The 20627-nt window shown below is 42.1% G+C and overlaps 1 protein-coding gene across 1 annotated transcript in view; it reads left to right on the top strand.

Moving 5' to 3' along the window:
* Positions 1-9302, top strand: part of MPZL1 (myelin protein zero like 1) — a 41700-nt gene extending 32398 nt beyond the window's left edge. Inside the window, exons 5-6 of the mRNA XM_066622632.1 lie at positions 1027-1132; positions 7167-9302. Of these exons, the coding sequence (XP_066478729.1) occupies positions 1027-1132; positions 7167-7268 (208 nt within the window). The 3' untranslated portion in view covers positions 7269-9302. The remainder of the gene's footprint in view (positions 1-1026; positions 1133-7166) is intronic.
* The last annotated feature ends 11325 nt before the right edge of the window (positions 9303-20627 follow it).

Genomic DNA, 20627 nt, shown 5'->3' with positions numbered 1-20627 from the left:
AATTTAAGACCCACACACATTTATCACAGGAATAATTCCTGCTTTCTTATATGTGAGAGATCATATGCTGGAAGACAAGGCCTTCTGCATAAATAAGAACCTAATAAGAGTCCTCTAGCTTCAGACTAAAGCTCCATCTAGTTCAGCATCCAGTTTCCTCCAGTGGCCAACCAGATTGCCCTCTAGCAAGGCCCAAATGTAAGCAAATGATTCTTGCCCATTGTTAGCAACTAGTATTCATTGGCATATTGCCTCTGAAATAACTTGTTCAAATTCTTTAAACAATAACAAAAACTAACCACTCTATAGTTCACTTTTATGCATGTGTTTTTTGGATGTAGGTCTCATGATGCTTACTCCTCCTCATGAGGCTTACTCCTAAGAAAAATGTGTGTAAGATTGCAGCAGTAGCCCTTTAACCAGATCTGTTTATTAGCAGACAGATTTCTGCAAGCATGCAGGCTGGTATTCCACTTATTAAAAATACGAAAAGCTTTGAAAGTCAAGTCATTCTCTTGGCTGAAGCTTCCCTGGAGGCACAATACAGTTGATTCAGTGACATGTCTTGCAGCTGGCCCACTCTGTTCTGGAAGAGTGCTTACAACACAAGTTGTAGTCAATAGGAAGGACACTTTCAAATGTGCATGTATCTGTTTGTGGTACAAATGAATTCTGATGCCTCAGGCAGATAAAGCAAGGATCTAGATTTTGATTCATATGGCTGAAGACCATAGGGCACACTAGCAAAAATTCTGTAATTGTGAAAGCTATGGGCCTCTAGCAGGGTAGCTTTCTTTTCTTCTAAGCCTATTTTAGGTGCACGTGAGAGAGGAGAGATATGGAAGACTATATTGAGCAGAGATGAGGAGAGAATGTTTGAGACATCTTCCACTGAGGTCATCCATTTTACTTTGGCATAAGCTGCCACGTCACCCTGCCATCACTTGCTTTTGTTTTTGTTTTGTGTTTTGTTTGGTGTTTTCCTCTTGAACATTGCCTGCAAACTCTGCTCTGCCACGTCATCAGCTGCAGTACCTCTGAGAGCTTGGTGTCTCCAGTTAAGCAGGCTCCACGGAAGTCTCCCTCCGACACTGAGGGTCTGGTAAACAGCGTGCCGATTCGATCACACCAGGTAAATGGCATCAAGCTGCTTTGAAAACTAACTTGGAGACCTTCCAGGAGACAGGCAAGGTGGTATCCTTGTTGTGGGGGAGGGAGAGGTGTCACTTGCCTGTGTTCATATTTCAAGAAGAAAAGGCTTTCTCCAGAAAGTGGATATAAGGCATGTAGCTCTTCAGTCCTACTAAAATACGCTGTTCAGTTCTTTGAAGAAACTGAAAAGATTTCATTGGTAAGGAGACTTAATCCCTTGCAAACTCATTAAGCCATTTCTGCCCAATATTCCATATTTGCAACAGGGATCAAATCTGTATGCCTGAAGGCTGTGCAGAAATGGATTAATCTTAGGTGAAGTGATGTTTCAGTGAAAGTAATCTGCTATAATACAGTGAGCTCTTGTTATCCTCAGGGATCTGTTCCCTAACCCCCCCCCCAGGTGGGTGCTGAATTCTGTGGATAATTAAATCTTCTGGGGGACCACACCGGCAACTGAAGTGCCTCTCCAAAGCATCCAGGAGACCTTCTGAGGTGTGGAGAGGCTGCACTCAACTTCCCTGCTCCTCAGAACGCCTCCTCAATGTGACCAGAAGGTGCATCTGAGAGGTTCTTGTGGCCTTCCATATCTGGGCTCAGCACCTATGTTGAGTGAAATCCATGGGTGCCAAGCCCGCAGATAAGGAGGGCCCACTGTAATGTCCCTCTTATATAATTCTCTACATCTTTCTCCGGAAGGTTAAGTGGGTTGTCCTAGGTTGCAGAGATTTGAACTAAGTGACTTTCTTTGCACTTCTGTGATCTCTGCAATGCTGAATATTTATAGTTCTAGACCAGTGGTTCTCAAACTCCCAGGGAGTCCCACAGAGCCCTTTGCAGGGCCCCCTTAGACTCAAAACAATGAAAAAATGCAATCATGACCCACTTTCAGATTGCGAAACCTGAAGTGGGTTGCAATAGCATTTTTTCATTGTTTTGAGGTGTGGGGAAGTCTGCAGAGTGCTCTGCAGGGCACTCTGCACTTTCCCAGAGGAGGTACAAGAAGGGGTAAGTTGGAAAAGTCCCTTGTCCCTGGCAGTGGTGTGATCCTGGGAATTGTGTTGCTGCCTTCCTACCTTTCCTGCCCCTTAAAGGGAAAGGGACAGTGCTTCCCAGGCTGATGGATTGTGACCCACCAGTTTGAGAACCACTATTCTAGACTATTACAATTAATGTTTATCTGAATAGCTAATATTAGTATTTGGGCTTCATTGTCTCCAGCTTCTGTGTTGGGATGACCTATTTAGACAAATGTTGCGTATTGATCCACTGTTTGAAAATACTGTTCCTAAAGTATTGCCCAACAAGAAATTAACCCTGTTTTAGCAGATTGCATGGAAATGTAGTGAAAACATAGAGGTTGTATCTAGAGTTGTGTGAGTATAAGGGAATGTCCCAGCCCCTCCCTCACAGCCTCCAGCCCCCCCCCCCCAAGCCTGTCCTCAGGGTTGAGACCCATCTGGAAGGGAATGAGAAACTGTGCAGTGGGAGAGGGAATTGCTGAATGTCGTGTGAATACATCTTCTGCTAGCAGAGCTCCACTTGCAGATTGGCTTCCACTCAGATATTTTCCCCTGCCCCAAGCTTCCTGTACCCCATATTACACTCTTCTGGAAGGTTTCCTAATCTGTAGGAGTGCCTCTTCAGGGGAGGGGGGAGTACAATTCTCTTACATAAATTTCTTCTGGCTCACTCATTGCTGATATAACTATGTGGTTCTTCTGTTTTGGAAGCAAGGGCATGGCTGTGTGATAGTGAATTTTAACTGAAACTGGGACAGGAATTGCCAGGTTTCTTTTCTTTAACACTGAATCATTAAATATAAAAATTGATTGGAAAAATTAAAGTATAACATCTTGTCTAAATTACATGATGACTAGTGCTTATTTACTGCTGTATTGCTGGATCTCTGTGATGAGATTTGAAATTTCTGTGGAAAAGAACCTTTAGTTCTCTTGGCAAACATTTATGAAATTGTCTATTGAAAATGAGTTGGAGGTTACATGAATTTCTGTAAATCTTTTGTTGGGATAGTGTGAGTCACACTTTGCATGATGATCATGAAGTCATAATAGAAAAGATCCTAGGCATCACTGCCTTGTAAGTTATGGCTCATTCCTGGTTGCCCTCCTCACTTTTTTTCTGCTTGGCCAAGCAAGCGTTGGCTGTCAGGTGAAGTAGGTTCAGGTTCAGATAATCCTTTGCCTGATCTCTACAATAATAAAATCATGGGATTTTGAACTTAGGACTGTTTCCTCCTTTTTGGGGGGATGTTGTATCCCAAATGGCTGTACGGTGTCTACACACTTAACAGGTTACATTGAATCTATTTCCTAGTAAAAATATGCATTTGGATGCATACCCTTTCTTTCCTCAGCATATAACGCTATTTGCACATATTTCAAGACATGGGTGTGGGTAACTACAGGCTGCTTCCTCAGTCTCTTTCATTAGGAATTTGAGAGAAGACCCAGTGAACAGTTTGTGCAAATGGAAATTTTAATGTTCTTTTAGCCCAAACAAGAATCAACAGATTCCCATGCCTAATTTATTAGCCTGTCTGCTTGGGATAGATCTGTCTGGAAAATATGGAACTGCAAATTGTTTTGCTATGGTACTCTTTTTAAAGAATACAGTATTATAAGAACTTTTAATAATTTAATTAAGAATCAAAGCTTCTGTTTCTTTTCTTACTGTGACAGTCATGCTGCTCTTATGACATATTAAAATATAGGAGATAGTGGAACTGGGACACTCCTCATTAACTGTGTTCTGTTTCCAGTTAATGTTCATGGTGTGCTGCAAATCATTATTGGTTAAAGCTTCAATATTGTCTTAACAATGTCTGTACTGCATTCTTATAAAAACTAAGGAAACAAACTGGAATGCACGGAAGGGTAATCTCTAAAGGAAAAAAAAACTTTTTTAGTACAATATTTTACTACCAAATCTTAGACTGGGTAGTAACTCATGCACTACCTTGCCCACTTTCTGTATATTTAAGTCCTGAATTTACTAGTAGCTGCTGGAAGTGGGAAGTTTGTTGCCTGAGCTTACATTTCAAATGGGATGCGCAGAATTCGTATCTTTTTGTTCATTGCATCTTCAGCTTGGCTTGATTATTCTCATCTGGTTTTCTTTCACTCTCATTCTTCTCAATAAAGTCACTAGAGGCATCATCTTCTCACAACTTTGCTTGTTTGTCTTGTATCTGGGTATCTTGTGGGCTTCATTCTTCTCTGTCTGATTGTGTGGTGTTTTGTTCATTTTGAATATAATTGTCCTTGATTTCTAGATCTAATGCTTAGTTGACTGTCTAGGTTCTTATATGCATAATGGATACTTTATAAAACTGTGTCCCAGTTATGAACTGTCTCCTTTTGAACTCCTTTTCCCTATATGATCCAACCTTCTGATAAGCAGATACAATGTCTGCAATCTAAGTTTCCACTTGTATCTTCTCAAGTCACACAGGTGTCCTTCTTATTAAGACATTGAAACTTCTGCATACCACTCCTCACTCTGTTTTTGTGCAGGATACATACATCTGGCAAAGTCTGAATAGTGTGCTAACATTGAGCTGTAAGGGTAGGCTTCCAATGCCTTGAGGACATTTAAATTAAAGACAAGGGTCCTTCATAATGAGGAACTCTTCAAAGGGATGCTTCCAGGGGAATTTTTGGAACCAAAGTAGAAACCCTCTATGGACTAGAGATTATTACAATTGGGCTCAAAGTAGTTTTAATTTCTATATAAAGTTGTAACATTTGTCTCAGACAAATAGATATACTGCTCTTTTTTGAAAGTTTCTTGTTATGTGAATGCTCTGTAATTTAGTGGACTCTAGCAGTGTGCCTCTCAGGAGACTTGCATAACTCAAAGGAAAACAATTTTTGTAGATACAAAAAATGCTAGTACTTTGATATAGAAGAAAAGAGTGATCGTTGTTAGTGTCTTGGTGGAGTTACAGGCACACATATTAGCCTTTGAGCGAGAAGTAGTTGATGTGAGTGATTCATAGTCTTTTATAGAAAAACAAATTTGTTTCAACAGCATATAAGAAGGTACATGTGCAGATCATGACTTGCTCATGTGATTTCTGTAAAAAAAACCTTCTTGGATTACTTATTCGTGCTGAAAACTACTGGTGAATTGAACAATTAATGAAAAAGGAAGTTTACTAGATAACAATTCTTTAAGAACATTAAAGTTCTTTATTCTCTTACCATTTCACCCCTTTTGAGGAGCACATCTTTGTCTTCAGTTGACTGTCTGTGAGTTCTGCTCCTTAGCCATATATTCCTGGCTAGTTCCTGCTTCAAAAATATTTTTAGTTGCCCTGTTGGTCCTTCAAGCAGCCCTTTACTCCAGTGGTTTTCCTCAAGAGACAGTGTTACTTTTCTCTTGCAGATACTACAATAAGGTCTACTGTGAAATTTTAATTGGTGAAAGTAATCCTAGGTTCTAGTGTTGTCGAACAAGCCCCCTTAAGCTGTGATTCATTTTGGACCTCATGATCTTATTAAACCTAAATGCTTATGGGTTATTCTGTGATGCTTTGCTTTCTCTTATAATGAGTATTGCTGCCATCTAGAGGAGTTAAGACAAAGTTGTTAAGCAGGTATTTGTGGTAAAGAAGCTTCCTTTTGTTGACATCTCATGCAGAGCCAAAAGACATTTAATTGTATCCTTGCCTTCTGTGAACAGAAGCAGTTTCTATTTGCACAGGAAATGTGTATTTGTGTCTTTCCTAGCCCCCCTCCAAACTATTTTGGAGGGGACTTCCAACCCTTAGGGCTGAGAGTGTGCAGGGGGGCTCAAAGTTACGGGGATAGTAAAAAAAACAGCTTCCCTTGAGTCAATGGAACTGGCTTCTGCCCATGGAAGAACTTGTGATACAACCTGTTAAACCATAAAACTACATATTATTTTAGAAAGCAATGATGTACTTGGACCACAGTTTGAATATTCCCATTTTGACGTCAAGATCATGGTGAAACTTAAAATGCACAGTTGAAATTGGTATGTAAGAACTGGTACTGTGAGTAACACAACTTGATGGAAATCTGTCTGATACTGCGTAGGTGGACAAATGAAACTTATTGAACTAGTTGACTTTTAGCAGGACTGTGACTTAGATGTGCTGTCTTGAATACTCGTCCATTCTCTGCTCTGTTGCAGCCTCCAGTCACAGTGCAGTCAACATGTAATTCCATTTATCTGAAGAATAAAATGCCTCAATAATATGTGCTGATGATATTGCATGATTTTATTATTTTAACAGGTTATTTCAAGACAAGCCAACCTAATACACATACTTTAAGTAGACCCAAACACTTTTAGATCAGTGGTTCCCAACTCCTTATGAGGAGGGTACCACTTAGTCTTCGTGGAGGTGGGGGGATTGTAGCAATGTGATCCCCAGCTCTGCTACCATGGAAAAGGGGGATTTCTGATTTACCTGAAACCAGTGCCAGCCCTGGGGTGGATGCAGGGAGCCCCATGGATACCTCTTCAGGGCTCCCCAAGCCTTGAAAGTAGTAAATATGGTGATCAGAAGCCATGATTGGAAGTGGCTTCTGATCACCATTTTTACTATTTTCAAGGCTTGGAGTCCTGCAGAGGTGTCCATGGGGCTCCCTGCATTCCTCAGAGGCTAGTGCTGTTTTCAGGTAAGCCAGAATCCCCCTTGCAGGCAGGGCGATTCTGGGGATCACATTGCTGCAATCCCCCTGCCCTTTAAGAGACCAGAACTGAGTGCTTCCCTGGCTTGTGGATTGTGACCCACCAGTTTGGGTACCATTGTTTTAGATGGAGAAAAAAAGTTGTGTCAAACATGACTTCATATGAATACAGTATTTTGACTACTTACAGTGTGGTCTGATGTATCACGAGGCCTAAGCTCTTGATCAACTTTGGCTTTATGGTATACTTAGTAGAGCCTACCTGCCTGCAGTGCAGTGAAAGAACCATGCGCTCTTCTCAGCTTGTTTATTCTGTATTTCTTTTTTTAGGGCCCAGTAATTTATGCACAGTTAGATCACTCCGGAGGGCATTACAGTGACAAGATCAACAAATCAGAGTCTGTGGTCTATGCTGACATTCGGAAGAACTGAGGAGATCCCAACCTACCCAAAGTTAAACACAAATTCAAACTGGAATCGCTTGAAGAAATTTGACCCAGAGAACTCACATGTGGCCTTTGATGCCTAGGCTAGGACCAATGCATGTGCATACAGAGAGAAAGAGATTATATATGTATTGTGTGTAAATAGTCTATTTAATCGTACAGAAATGAGACCAATGTTGCATGTTGAAATATGGTAAAAATCCTGCTTATAAATTGCAATTTTTTTGTATGTAGGGTAAAGGGAAGAAAGTAATTCATATTACAGCTTTAGAGAATTGTCTTAATTGTTTTATGGAAAAACTGGAAAATTCCTGGATGTTCTAAAGCAGTGTTTCCCAAACACATCAGTGTTTCCCAAAGAAAACTGTTAGCTGGAATGCTAACCTATGGTGTGAGGTAATCGTATCCCCAAATTAAAATGTCAATTTTCTGGTATCTTCTAGCAATTGGAGTGCGCTAGATCATGTGTGAACCCAGTTCTAACCTTTTGTTTGACCTGGAAGTCCCTAACTACAATTCAGCCTTCTGGGTTCATTGGAATGACTATAAAGGTTTGGGGGAATAGTCCTTGAACTCCATTTCTAGGGAGAGTCTAGCAAATGTCTACACACATGCTATATGTAAGGCCTCTAGCGGCTTTGGGACACAGGACCCCGAACATTAAATTACCGCAGATACTCAAGTATAAGTTGAGATAAATCACAGATAAATCGAGGGCAGGTTTTGAGCCATAAATCATGGAATTTTCTATGACTTATCTTTTCTATGAAAAGATAAGTTGGGGGTTAAACTTAGGGGGGTGACTGACTCAGTGGCATGCAAAGGTCATTTGGCATCTGGGGCCCATTAATTTTTGGAATGTCCCATATAATGAAATAAAAATTAAATAATCTACAATTAATTCAAATATATTATTAAGAAGCATTAATACACTATCAATCTCTTGCTGTGAAATTCAGCATGCTCTGACCTCACAATTTAGTCCAGTTATATCCACTTTTGACTATTGAAAGAGGGTGAGGTGAAGGAAGACCACTGGAAATATGGCAAAAATCAGGGATGGCAATTAATCCCTTACTCCTCCCCCAGGAGGGTTTCAGTGGCTCCTGCATGGGCACAGAACATTGCAATGGGATCTCAGAGGCAGCTAAACTTTGCTGCATAAATGCCTGATTGCCTGGAGATACTGCAGAAGCAAGTATGCTTTCCTCAAAGCTAACAACATAAGCAACAGTTGCAAGTGCTTCATAGCTCCTGTCAGCATACAGTGAGGATTTCTGGCTAAAATACCTGTTGCTGCAGAATAATTCTACTTTAAATTCTACTCAATGCTTTTCCTGTGTTTTTCATCTTTGCAATGTCTCCAGGACTCTTCCAGGGAAACACACACACACAGGGAGATTGCTTTTCTCTCTCTCTCTCTCTCTCTCTTTCTTTCACAGTTGCTCCCACCACATACACAAATGCAGGTACTTTTCCCCTCCAGTCCAACTTCATTGGTGAGGATAGGCGAAATGAGGTTAGCAAGGAGGTTTACAAAAAGTTTTGCAAGGGAGAGATTGAAGTGTGATTGTATACAGTAAGGGGGTGGAGGTGGAGAGGAAAACAAGAAGAGGGAATAGACTGGGAGCCCAATCCTAGGCATGCCTACTCAGAAGCAAGTCCCTTAATAGCCAGTGGGGCTTACTCCATGAAAGTGAGGATAGGATTGTAGCCTTAACTGTTTTAAGTTATACCTGTATAAATAAGTGCGCTCTCTCTCTCTCTCTCTCTCTCTCTCTCTCTCTCTCTCTCTCCCTTTTATAAAAGTTAACTCTTCCCCCCCCCCCACTACAACTTCATCAGTGGTGAATGATTATGGGGAGAGCGGTTAGCAAGCCTCAGCTTTGCAACAGAAGAGTTTAAAGTTTGGATTCAATAAGGGGGGGAGGGGGCAGAAACAAGAAGGAAAGAGGAGATTGACTTAACCCTTTCAGTGGCTTCTGCAGGCTGCCTCTCTCTCTCTCTCTCTCTCTCTCTTTATTTTTTAAAAAAAAGATAACTCTCCCCCCTTCCCAGCTTCATCTGTGGGGAGATGGAAAGGGGGTTAGCAAGTTGAGCTTTCCAACTTGCTTGAACTTTCCAATGGAGTGCTTGAAGTTTATGTACAGTAGGAAGTGGGGGAAGGGGGAACAAGAAGGAAAGAGGAGATGGACTCAGCCCTTTCAAATGACTGCTTCTCCCTTGCTCAGACGCCCCCTCCCACCACAGCTCATTGTCTCCTGCACATCCTGCTCTGTCTTGGGTGCCTCTCCAGCGATGCCTCCGTGAGCGATGCCTCCGTGAGCGCTGGTGCTGAGCGAGGGGGGGCTGCTGATGGCAGATGTGGCAGATGCCCCTGCTCTGCGCTGCCCAACCCAGCACATAGAGCTCCTGCAACTGGGCAACAGCCTGAAGGAGCACGTGGAGCGCACCCGCAGGCAGCTGCAAACACTCAGCAGTAGCCCCAGCCTGTACAATGCCTCCTCTTAGCAGATCACTTTCTTTCTCCCTGCTCCCTCCCTCCCCCCTCCCACAATAGAGATTGACTGACTGACTCACTCGCTCCCCCCCCTTGCTGCTTGCCTGCCCAGGAGATAAGGTGAGGCAATGATTCAGGCTGGGTTTCTGGGAAGAAATTTTTCGCCTTATAGGCGAGTATCTACGGTAATTAATTGTTATTAATTAAAAAAATGATACTTTCTATATATTTTTCTAGTGGATAGCGATAGTTTGTTTAAAAAAGTGGATCCTGGTGCTAAAAAGTTTGGGAAGCACTGTTCAAAATAGATTTGATATTGTTTTTACAGCTTTTCTCTTGATGAAACGGACATGACAAAAACTGTTAATGCATGATTCCTTTTTCTAATCTGGTGCTTTCCACACTCCAGTTTTCATATGACTTGACATTTGTCCTCTCACTCCAGCATCTAGCTAATCTCATTCCCCAAAGGAAAAAAGCCTTTGCCCTTCCTCAACTTCCAGTCTGTTCTTTTATTGGCTGAGGCCAAAGTTCTACAGGGCATTACACAAATATCTGTCTTTTAATGCAGTTGCTCATAAACAAAATAGCATTTAGATGTTCATAAATTTTCATGAGGCAACTTCAATAATGCACATGAACAATCTCTTTATTCTCTTTATTTGCTAAAATTAACTCTTTATGGATCTACTGCGGTTTTAGCGACAGAGGTGAATTTCATTCTTTGAGCAAATTAGGGTAGCAAATGATGGGTAAACCTCTTCAGTTAGATCTTGGTATGACTTTCTGTGAAATTTGCATTCGTTTGCATTAATTAGGCAGAAATGGGCTTGTTGGAGGTACTGCAGTTTGTGGAAAACAAAATGGTAAGAATTTAACAGCAATCACTTACTGCTTCATCTAACCCCATAGTTGTAGAGGGGGCACTTATGGAAGCCATGAGATGTGATCAGATCAGGAAAACAGCAGGCTGTCTACTTCAGAGATGGTTCTGGTGTTCTGTTGTCCTTAGGCATGTCTGAACACATGTTCAACAGGAATGGGTTTCTCTGCAGTGGGGAGTTGAATGTTCCCTCAGCTTCTGTAATGACATGCACATAACCTCCAAATCCAATACCGTTCTCTCCTCTCCCTTCCTATCCTAGGTGTTTCAGGCCGACTATTTGCTTTCCCCCCCAAACATCTTGTATGTATCTGCTTAAACACTTGTGCAGTGCTTGGTTTCTTACATTTTAAAAACTGTCCCAAGAGAAGGAGGTAGTTCTGTGCTATACACAAGGGTCAGGTAGTCAGCGCTAACTGACTAAGCCAGAACACAATTCTTGCCCAGATCATGCTCAGAAATGTGGTGAGTGCATTTTCATATCAGGCTTGCTGCAAAATGTGAATGTGTACCCTTAATATCTTGTTTGTTAACAGGTCTTTAAAAATGGAATAATGAGATAAAACTGTGTAGAGAGTCTTACATTGAAGTGTGAACTTCCTGCTTTCTCGACAGAGCTAAGCAAAATAAAACTCAGGGGCTGCATCTGGCCCTAGACCATCTCCAGTCGACAGATAACATTTCAGTTCTTGCTCATGTCTTGTGTATGTACACTCAAATGGTATAGATGACTTTCCAAATGTAGCAGCCTTATTTCCAGAGACATCACTGGGGGGGGGGGGGATGCATGAAGTAAAGGGCTGTTATAATGGTCTTTAGTGTTTGTCCCGTGTGGTGGTGGGGTCCGCTATTCTGGATCGGAGTCACCATTTCTCTGTGTCGCAGCTTAGTCCAGGTGTATGCAGGTGATCTTCATGTCGCCGTGCAGTGTATCAAGCCATCGTTGCTTTGGTCGGCTCTTCTGTTGTTTGCTGTTGACCTCCAACTGAAGGCCCTTCTGCACCAGTGTGTGTGCAGAACATGGCCATACCATTGAAGCCGGGCTTCTCTCAACTTGTCGGCGATTAGACCGACGCCATACCGCTGCCAGATGACAACATTGCGGACATGGTCAAAAAGAGTGATACCACTGATCCAACACAGCATCTTTGTTTCCATGATGCCAAGGTGACATTCGGCTTCTCTCGTTGCTGGCCAGCATTCAGCTCCGTAGAGTGCGATCATCCGGATGACCATCTGGTTGATCTTTGACTTGAGATGGTCACTGCCTTTCTTGTTGCAAAGAGAACTGGTCATTGTACGCCACTTTGTCCACGCTGCATTTACTCACGCAGTGGTGTCATGACTTAGGCTGCCATTAGCTGCAATTGTCAAGCTGAAGTATCGGAACACCTCAGTACATGGCAGGTCGATGCCATTTATTTGGATTGTCTTGCGCTCACTGGGGTCCATTGTCATTTACTCCATCTTGACGTTGAGGTGGAGGCCAAACATGCGAAACAATAACTTGTACTCATTGCTCGAGGTCTACCTTGTTGTCAGATGCAAGAAGAACATCATCCGCATAGAGAAGTGTTCATGGCACCAGCTCTTGCAGATCGCGGGTAATGACGTCCATCCTGTTTCTCTTTAGCATTGCTTTTCTCAAAGGGTACAAACACAGTAGCTTCCTGTAACTGGATGACACGTGCTGTTGTTCGTTCTTTCATTTCTAGTCATTGTCTTGAATTTCCTTCATTGTTGCAACAATTTATCTTTATGGTGGATGTGTGTCATTCTATCCATGTAGTCATCATCCACTCCAGTTAGATCATGTTGTGGTCCCCTATTTCCATTCCTGCTGGCTTGTGAAGGTTGCATTTAATTAATTGGGTTAGTAGGAGTAATGGTTACAACTTCAAGAATTCAACATTAATCTGGGAAAGAAACTATCTTATGGAAGAAGTCTTAACACATGAATGAGAAACTTGTGAATATTCGTTCTAGGACAGTGAAGGACAGAAGTGAATGAACTGTTAGTCTGCCAAACGCATTTCAGAGGCCTAATTTGTTATGCTTTTTTAACATTCCTGAAACTTTTATCTGTTAGGAATATATCCCCTTGACTTTCTTTCACTTACTGGGGGGGGGGGGGGAGAATGTAAAATCTTCAGGTGCTTTTTACAGCTTCTCTAGGGCTGCACCAAGTCATCTGTTGTTGTTTTTTATACTGCTGTATCTTATTGTCTTTGGAAAAGAGATAGTCGGAAGGAACAGCTTAGTCTACTGTTGGCATACTTCATGTAGACCTCATACATCCCAGCTGCTGGGATTCTTGCAAAAGACTGCTCGTCTGATCTGAAACATTACTCCTTATGCTCTTAAGCAAGATCACATAGCACAGGTGTGTTATATCTTAACTAGTATGAGGACCTGAGTGTACATTTCTGTTTTAGAAATATAAAATTGGTGGACTGTCAGGGGGATTTTTGATAACAAAGAAAAATGTGTACCATGCAAGACACTAGTTGAACCACTCCTGCTTTGGAACTATCTCTTGTGACATGTCTGTGTTTTTTGGAGTGAGTCTTGCAATATTTGTATGAGAGGAAGCCACATAAGATATTTGTTAGCAGGAGCAACAAAGGCAACAAAAGTTTAATGCAAGTGTTTTTAAGTCACAGTTGTTCTGTATCACTGTCTTGCTGCTTGATAAATACAAACTGAATTCTAGTAGAATTATTAAAGAAGGAAAACTTGTTTTAAATTTAGAGTATTAATCACTACTCTCCACATCAATTAGGTGCTAGTCACAATGATTGTGAATGATTGCTATCAAGTAATTCATTGTCACAGGAGGAAATTGCTTCTTTTCCCAGGCTTTTCCCTTTGTAGAATCTAGAATCTTCTGTAGAATAGAGAATCCTTTGGTTCCAACATCTTTTATTACAGTAATTGATTGGTATATTTTTTTCTTGACCCTGCCTTAACTCGGCGGTGTGTGTCTTGATACTTTGTATCCTGTTGCACCTAGTAACATGAGGATCCAGAATACCTCAGCAATTCCCCAAGCATTCTTTACAGATTGGATCCAAAGCTATTCTTGGGCACATCTAGTTGAAACTTTGTTGTCTTTTAGAGTGACATCTTGTGTTGTATCACAAACTGCTTTTGCATGGGGATCTGTCAATCAAAAAGAAGGTAAAGGTTCCACTGGTTGTACCACAACTTTGCATTCAGACTCTCTTCTGTGAGCTTCAAAACTATCTAGTTTATATCTTACCTCTATTTTAGAGAAGTTTGAGTATTTCTTGGTAAGCAAGGCAATGTCATTGTTGTTCTGTCCCCTCTTAACTGTGGAGATGATAAAGTGGTAAACTCATTCATGAACCAAAACATTCAGTGGCATGGGTACTGTTTGACAGACAAAATTGCAATGAGTGTAACTTCTGTTAGTTGTCTGAGAGCCCAATCCTAACCAAATTCTTGCACTATGGTGCAGTAAGGCCTGTATCTGGTGCAAATAGAGACTGCTGGAGGTCTCCTTTGTTCCCTACCCCCCCTCGGGTAAAGCCCCAGCAACCTCTGAGACTATTTGGATCTGCACAAGCAAAATCACTGGCACAAGTCCAAGCAGCTCCATGTCAGGCTTTCAGACTTGGGAGGAGGGAATAGGATATGGTGGAGAACTCCTCTGCTGTCCCTGCCCTCTCCCAGGCCTGATCTGTCTTTCCCCCAGTCTTGCAAAGTGCCTACCTGCTCCAGTGGGTGCTGGCCTTTGACTGGCAGTGGGAGACTGGTGCAGGCCCTTCTGCCAGCAGGATGGGCCTTTGCACTGATGCAGCAAGCCTTATGGCACTTTTGCACTAGTGCACATGCTTCTCTGGCTGGCAGAGGCTGGCATAGGATTGGGCTGCCGGCACAGAACTTCAGTTGGGAGGGGTGATAGCAGTGAATGGCAGCACTCTAAGGACTGATAACCTTTAACTGTTCATCTTTCTGAAATGTGTTCCATGCGCTATGCAGGCCAAACCCATTTCAAATCAGCTTGCCATCCCATTCAGTATAAATGGCTTGTCTCCTGTCTGGAGAAATAAAGAGGGCAGGTGTTGCTGCTGGGTCTTGAATTAATATCTGTGTCCTTCACATTGTATCCAAATAGCTTTTAGGATGGTGTGTGTTAGAACAGCACGGCAGTTGGTCGTGTCTGAGTGGATAGAATGATGTTGTAATGCAATGACATTCAGGGAAGGAATTCAGCATCTTTCAGACCATAGTAATGATCTTATTTGTGCATGAGGCTTTTGTCTCTTTATTGAGTGCTTTGTGTCTCTGCAGTAACAACATTTCAGTTTGACTATGGAAACTGGAATTTGTCTTAATTTTTGAAGTAGATTGGGTGACATCTGCTTGTGTATAACAGAGCACGTTAGAACTCAAACATTTTCCTTTTTCTATACTGTTAGTTGATTTGGAGGTGTTTAATCAATAGATAAGCCTCAATAGATAAGTCTCAAGTCCAGAGTTTACGGTATTCTTGTATCTCCTCAACCATATAAAACCCAAGATTTTGGATATGATGGGTGGTAGTGTTTTCTTCTTTGTGGTCCCTGTGCAGTCACACTAATGAGATCTCTGCCTGTGCAGAACAACCTTTGGAAAATTTTAAATTTCTAGCTGACAGTTTTGGTTACAGCTATCTCCAACTTTGAAGGAAGACCTTAGCATGCCCCCTGCTCAGTTTTCTGCCATTCTTACAGCAGCCTTCAGTTCTCCATTCTGAGGGAAAATTTCTTCAGGACACAGCCTGGTCAAGCCAGAATAAAATTGCCCTCTCTCTGTTACATCACCCTTGCTTCACCTCTTTTTCTTTGTAAAGATATACCGCTGCATAGGCAGCTATGCAACTTACAGCTAACTGGCATCTGGCACCATGTGAATGCATGCAATCTATTTTTTTCCCACTAGACAGGCATGTTAAAAGTTGACCCTATAACCTTTAGAACTGCTCTCTGGAAACAATCAAACATCCCACGATGATGGCTTCTTCAACCCACTCTTTAACTGCCTCAGCAGGACGGGAGATGGTCGTCTTTTTCTTCACTTCCATAGCTTTCTTTACATCCTGTATGATTGCCTTTCAGTTTTGTACTTGATAGGAAAACCTTTTTGAGTCACATGTCTTATATTCCCTGCCTCAGTTGACCTGTCTCTTTCTGAACCATCACCATATTTAAGGGACTAGCAGATTGTGTATTTTTCTGTGCAGATCACCCTTAACCTTACTTTGGTGGAACGACCAGTATCTTGCTATCTCGTCTCTTATGTTCTTGCAAGGTGTTCTCAGTGTCTCACCCAAGTCATGGTCATGTCTTTCCGTCACCTTTTAATGACATGGAGGAATCTTCTGTGCCTTAGATGTTTAAAGGGACTCTCCCCTTTTGTATCCCCCCAACTAGTCATAGCTTTGTTTACCTGCTCTACAAGACAGTAAAATAGTGTTAAGACACTCTCCTTAATGAACAAAATAGCTCAACCCCTTTGCAATCACTGCTGTGTTAAGAGCATTCATAACATGTGGCCATTCCAAAAGGTTTGCTTTTGCAAGAACAGGGCAGAACTGTTTATAACAACCCCTATTGCCCCTAGAACGTAGCAGTTTGTAGCTAACTGCTGCCATGACGAGAAGTCTACTTCTGGAAGAACAATGCAAAGCTGCTGTGTGGGTTATTCCTAACTACATCAACAGAATACTGTTTGGATGTATACTTGAGAATAGGACTATATTGCAGGGACTCTTCACATGACAACTCTGCATCCCCTTCCAAGTGTATCAGCTTACTAATCTCTCATTCCTTCAACTGTGCAGACCACAATGCTGCTTACCTATAATTGATCTTTCAGTGGTCATTGTGCCGTTACATAGTGCCCCCTACCCCACTGTCACTTGTTAGTGTTCTCATTTCAGTTTGTATATTCAGGGATGGTTGGAAGGAAATGAGCAGGAAGGCATTGGCTATGCCCTAAGCATGTCCATTACCATGGCCCTTGACTTAAAGATAGTTGCTCCAAATAGCTTCAATTGGTGCCTATTCCTCGTTATCGTGTGAAAACCGGAAGCGGGCTCCAGTTGCCAATCAGCTATTTGGACCAGTGGGTAGGCCCACAGAGGGGGCTACCAGCCTCCTGGAGGCCAGCATACCCCCCATAAGTTTTAAAAAAACAAACCTTGTTTGCTGTGACACTGTTGGGACCTCCCCTTGCCAATAGGACTTTGGGAGCCACTGGTATAGAATTTTCAGCAAGTAGCTCTGTGCAGATCCCATTAAATTGACTGCACAGATGACCACTCAAAAATCAGTTGGAAATAAGAATCCTGTTTTCCTTTCTTGAAACCTGTTTCCTAGTTAGAATCTACAGAATGCCTTAGCATGTGTAAGGGTAACTTTTCTATGGTGCTGTACTTCAAATGCCCTTTTTTGTGAAAGGCAATCATCATCTGATAAGACTCCCAGCTGTGAAACTTTACTCCCCAAACCTCAGACCAACTTCTCAAGGTCTCCCTTTACTCTGTAGAATTCTATATAATGCAGTTATTGAGCCCTTTTCTACTTTTATTTCTGCACTTTTGAAAAACTGGAATTGAACTTTGTATGAAGTTGTATAGTCTTGTTTCTTCCCTTATCACTTCCTCAAAAGCAGCTGTTGTACGGAAAAGACTCCTTAAGCAGTTTGCTCCTTTTTGGAAAGCACCACTACAAGGGCACCATACTACAATGCTGCTAGATTGGTGGGGTGGGGGAGAAAGGGGTAAACACCTATTAAATGGGTGTATAATTGGGGGGAATGGATTTATTCTACATGGTCTTTGTAAAATTAAAGCAGAAATCATTGGTAGCATACTCTGTTATGACTTGCTTTTAAGTTGGACACACATCATGTTGGATATTTACATGTTTTCTATTGTACTCTTGTGAACATTTTAATACACTTTTTTCATTAGTGGTCTGTGTGTTTCCTATATTTCATATTTGATGGGGGGGAAAGGATTCACTCTGAATCGGATATTGATATTGCCCTGGGGGTGGTGGTAAGTACATGGTTTTCTATAGATCTGTACTACAGAGAAAAGTATGGGAGCAATAAGTAGTCACCCTTATTACTGCCTTGCTACTGTTTAAGACAGTGAAGACTACTTCTGTCTAGTTCTTAAAGGTTCAGTAGCACTCATACTGCTTAGAATGGGAAGCAGTGATTAACTCTTGGCCTGTACAAGAAGTTACTGTAACAGCTTGCAAGAGTATAGAAGATGTTTTCAGTTAATCAAGGTTCAGGCAAAAGTCCTCAAGTGCACGCATTTATCTTCTCATATCTACAGGGAAGGAAACTACAGTAGGTAACTACAAGCTGAAGTTGAATAGATTCTGACATCTACTATATTCCAAGTATAAGTTTTCTTACAACATAAGTGTTATTTAGAAATAAGACTTCTGACCTCAGTTGCTTGTGATTTGGAAAAAAGGTCTGCATAATAGGGAATTTAGCAGCAGTTCTTCTGCTCCTTAACAGATAATGGTTATGAACTTATGAGATTTTTGGGTGCTGCCATGTTGGAGCTCATGAGAATTCACGAGAACCAAGATGGTGGTGCCCAGCTGAGCTGCAAAAAGGCTGCAGGGGTGTCATAAGCCAGGTAAGCTGGGAACCACTGGGATAAGGTATTGTTTAATATGAGGGCCCCCATATCCATGCTTTGAGTTAACCATGGATTGGGTCTGTGGGCCCCCAGTGGCAAGCAGAACTCCCCTTGTCACCAGATGGTTTTCTGAGCCCAGCAGAGGCTGCATGCATCTGCCTGTTACCTCTGCTGGCCTATGAATGACTGTAGGAGGTGAAAAGTCTTTTTTTTTTCCCCTGAAAAAAGCCAAAGTGACTTTTTATGCTTTTAAAAGACTTTGAGGGTGAGGGAAGTGCAGGAGGTGTTATGCCTTTTAAAGGCATAAAAATGTCACTTGTGTTTTTCAAAACTGGAAGTGACTTTTCACCTCCTACAATCATACTGAACCCTTAGAAGCTGCAGACAGATGTATATGGCCTCTGGTGGCTCAGAAGCCCCTTTGGAGGTAAGGGGAGCAGAGGTCCCATTACCTGTGCAGGGTGGGGTTTCTGGAACAGAACCCCCATAGATATAGGGACATACCTGTAAGTGGGGAAACTCCTCTTGTGGAAAAGTAATTTTTAATGAATCTGCTTGAAGGGGGTTTCCCCTTTTAGTCAGATTTTATTCTAACATCTGCAACTCTTGCTATAGCCAGTTTGCTGAGGCTAATCTGCACTCAGTGCCTAGACTGAATACCTGGCAACATGTATAGGCTGCCCTGCATTCTATCATAGCAGAAAGGCATGGTGTAAGTGATGGAACTATTAGCTACACCATGGAAGGGGCTTACAGGCCCAGTATATATTTGTGTCATTTTTATATAGCATTGGCCACCTATAATTGGCTACTGTATGTATTTTACATCTGAAGATGCTGATTTTGATGCCAGAGGCTTTGAAGTTTCCCTAAACTAAAATATTTGCTTGCTCCAAGCCCCCTTTCTTAATTCTACAATTTTTTGACCACAGTGAAGTCCCTACTGCAGTGGGAGGGACCTTTACACATCTTCATCTACCTTATATATTCATGTATAAGTAAAAATGTATGCCTTAAAACTGATCCTGAAAATAGGGGTTGACTTATACACAATATGGCAACTGCTTGGTGACATGGGGGTGGGACTAGGCTGAGAAGCAGGATGCAGCAACAGCAAACAAAAAACAATAGCAATTTTAACTTCTCCAAAGTGGAAGAGAAGGTACTTAAGGGAACTGTAGTCTGAGGGCTGCTGCTATGGAAGTGTAGCACTGTACTCCTCACAAACCCTACAATTTTTATAAACACTGTCATCTTTCTTCCTGTTTGGAGAAGGTAAATGGCTTTTTTGGCTTTTTGCTGCTGCAGAAACAGTAAGCTGTTTTCAACTAATTTCACACACCCTTAAATTTTATCCCCTACCCCACTTATCAGAGGGTGAGATCTATCTGAATTAGATATCAAAATACCAAAATCCAGCACAGCGTGAGTCAAGTCACACATCTTCCCCCCCAACTCATTAAAAATGAATCCTAATGGGGGAAATTTCCACATCACTTGGAGCGTTTTCATGACTCAGCCTTGAGTATCTGTTCCCTTGGAAAAAAAAAACTCAGCAATGGGGGAAAAAAGGCTGGTGCCTGTGTGTGTCAGAGTTCTCTTTAAATACTCTTGTGCTGCCCTGACCCATCTGTAAACAAGGCAGGAGGGGGTGGGATGGACTGTGAGAGCAGGGCCAGAAACAGCCAGAGCAAGGAGGGTCTCACACAGCAGTTGCAAGGCTTAGCAGGACAACCCAGTCCTTTGTAGCTCTACTCAGTAGTCCCACTGCCACCTGTCATTCGATGTGGCTTTCCTCCCCCCCCCCCAATATGGAGCTCACAGCAGCCATGAGGTTGGAAAGTATGATTGCTATAAACCTCTACTACTCTACCCTGGGCCTCTCCAGTCAATTTCAAGGCAAAAATCCCCTCTCTCTTCCAAAAAGAAAAACCAGACCACCTATCCTTCATCCAGTGATCATCATTTCCTTTAGAGATGGGCAAGAGAACACCCTCCCACCTGATGCAAAAGTAAACATGAACCCTGCCACTCATAGGGCCTCACTAGGTTTTTCACACTGTGAAAATAGTAAGCAAGCACAGACAGACTCAAGTCTGCAGGTGTGGGGACTGAGTACAAAGTCAGGGCCCTTGACATGAGAGTTTTTCCTGAGTCTTCCACATGAGTCAGCAAAAAAATGCTGATTTTTGCAACTTGAACTCAAGTCACATGAGTTGAGTTCCCATTTCTGCAAAATACCTCTAAAATATGTATTCTATGGAGCTGTGACAGATGCAGACCTGAG

This window comes from Tiliqua scincoides, chromosome 3 (assembly GCF_035046505.1).
Source record: "Tiliqua scincoides isolate rTilSci1 chromosome 3, rTilSci1.hap2, whole genome shotgun sequence".
Taxonomy (NCBI): Eukaryota; Metazoa; Chordata; class Lepidosauria; order Squamata; family Scincidae; genus Tiliqua; species Tiliqua scincoides.
This window is presented reverse-complemented; position numbering and strand designations above follow the sequence as displayed.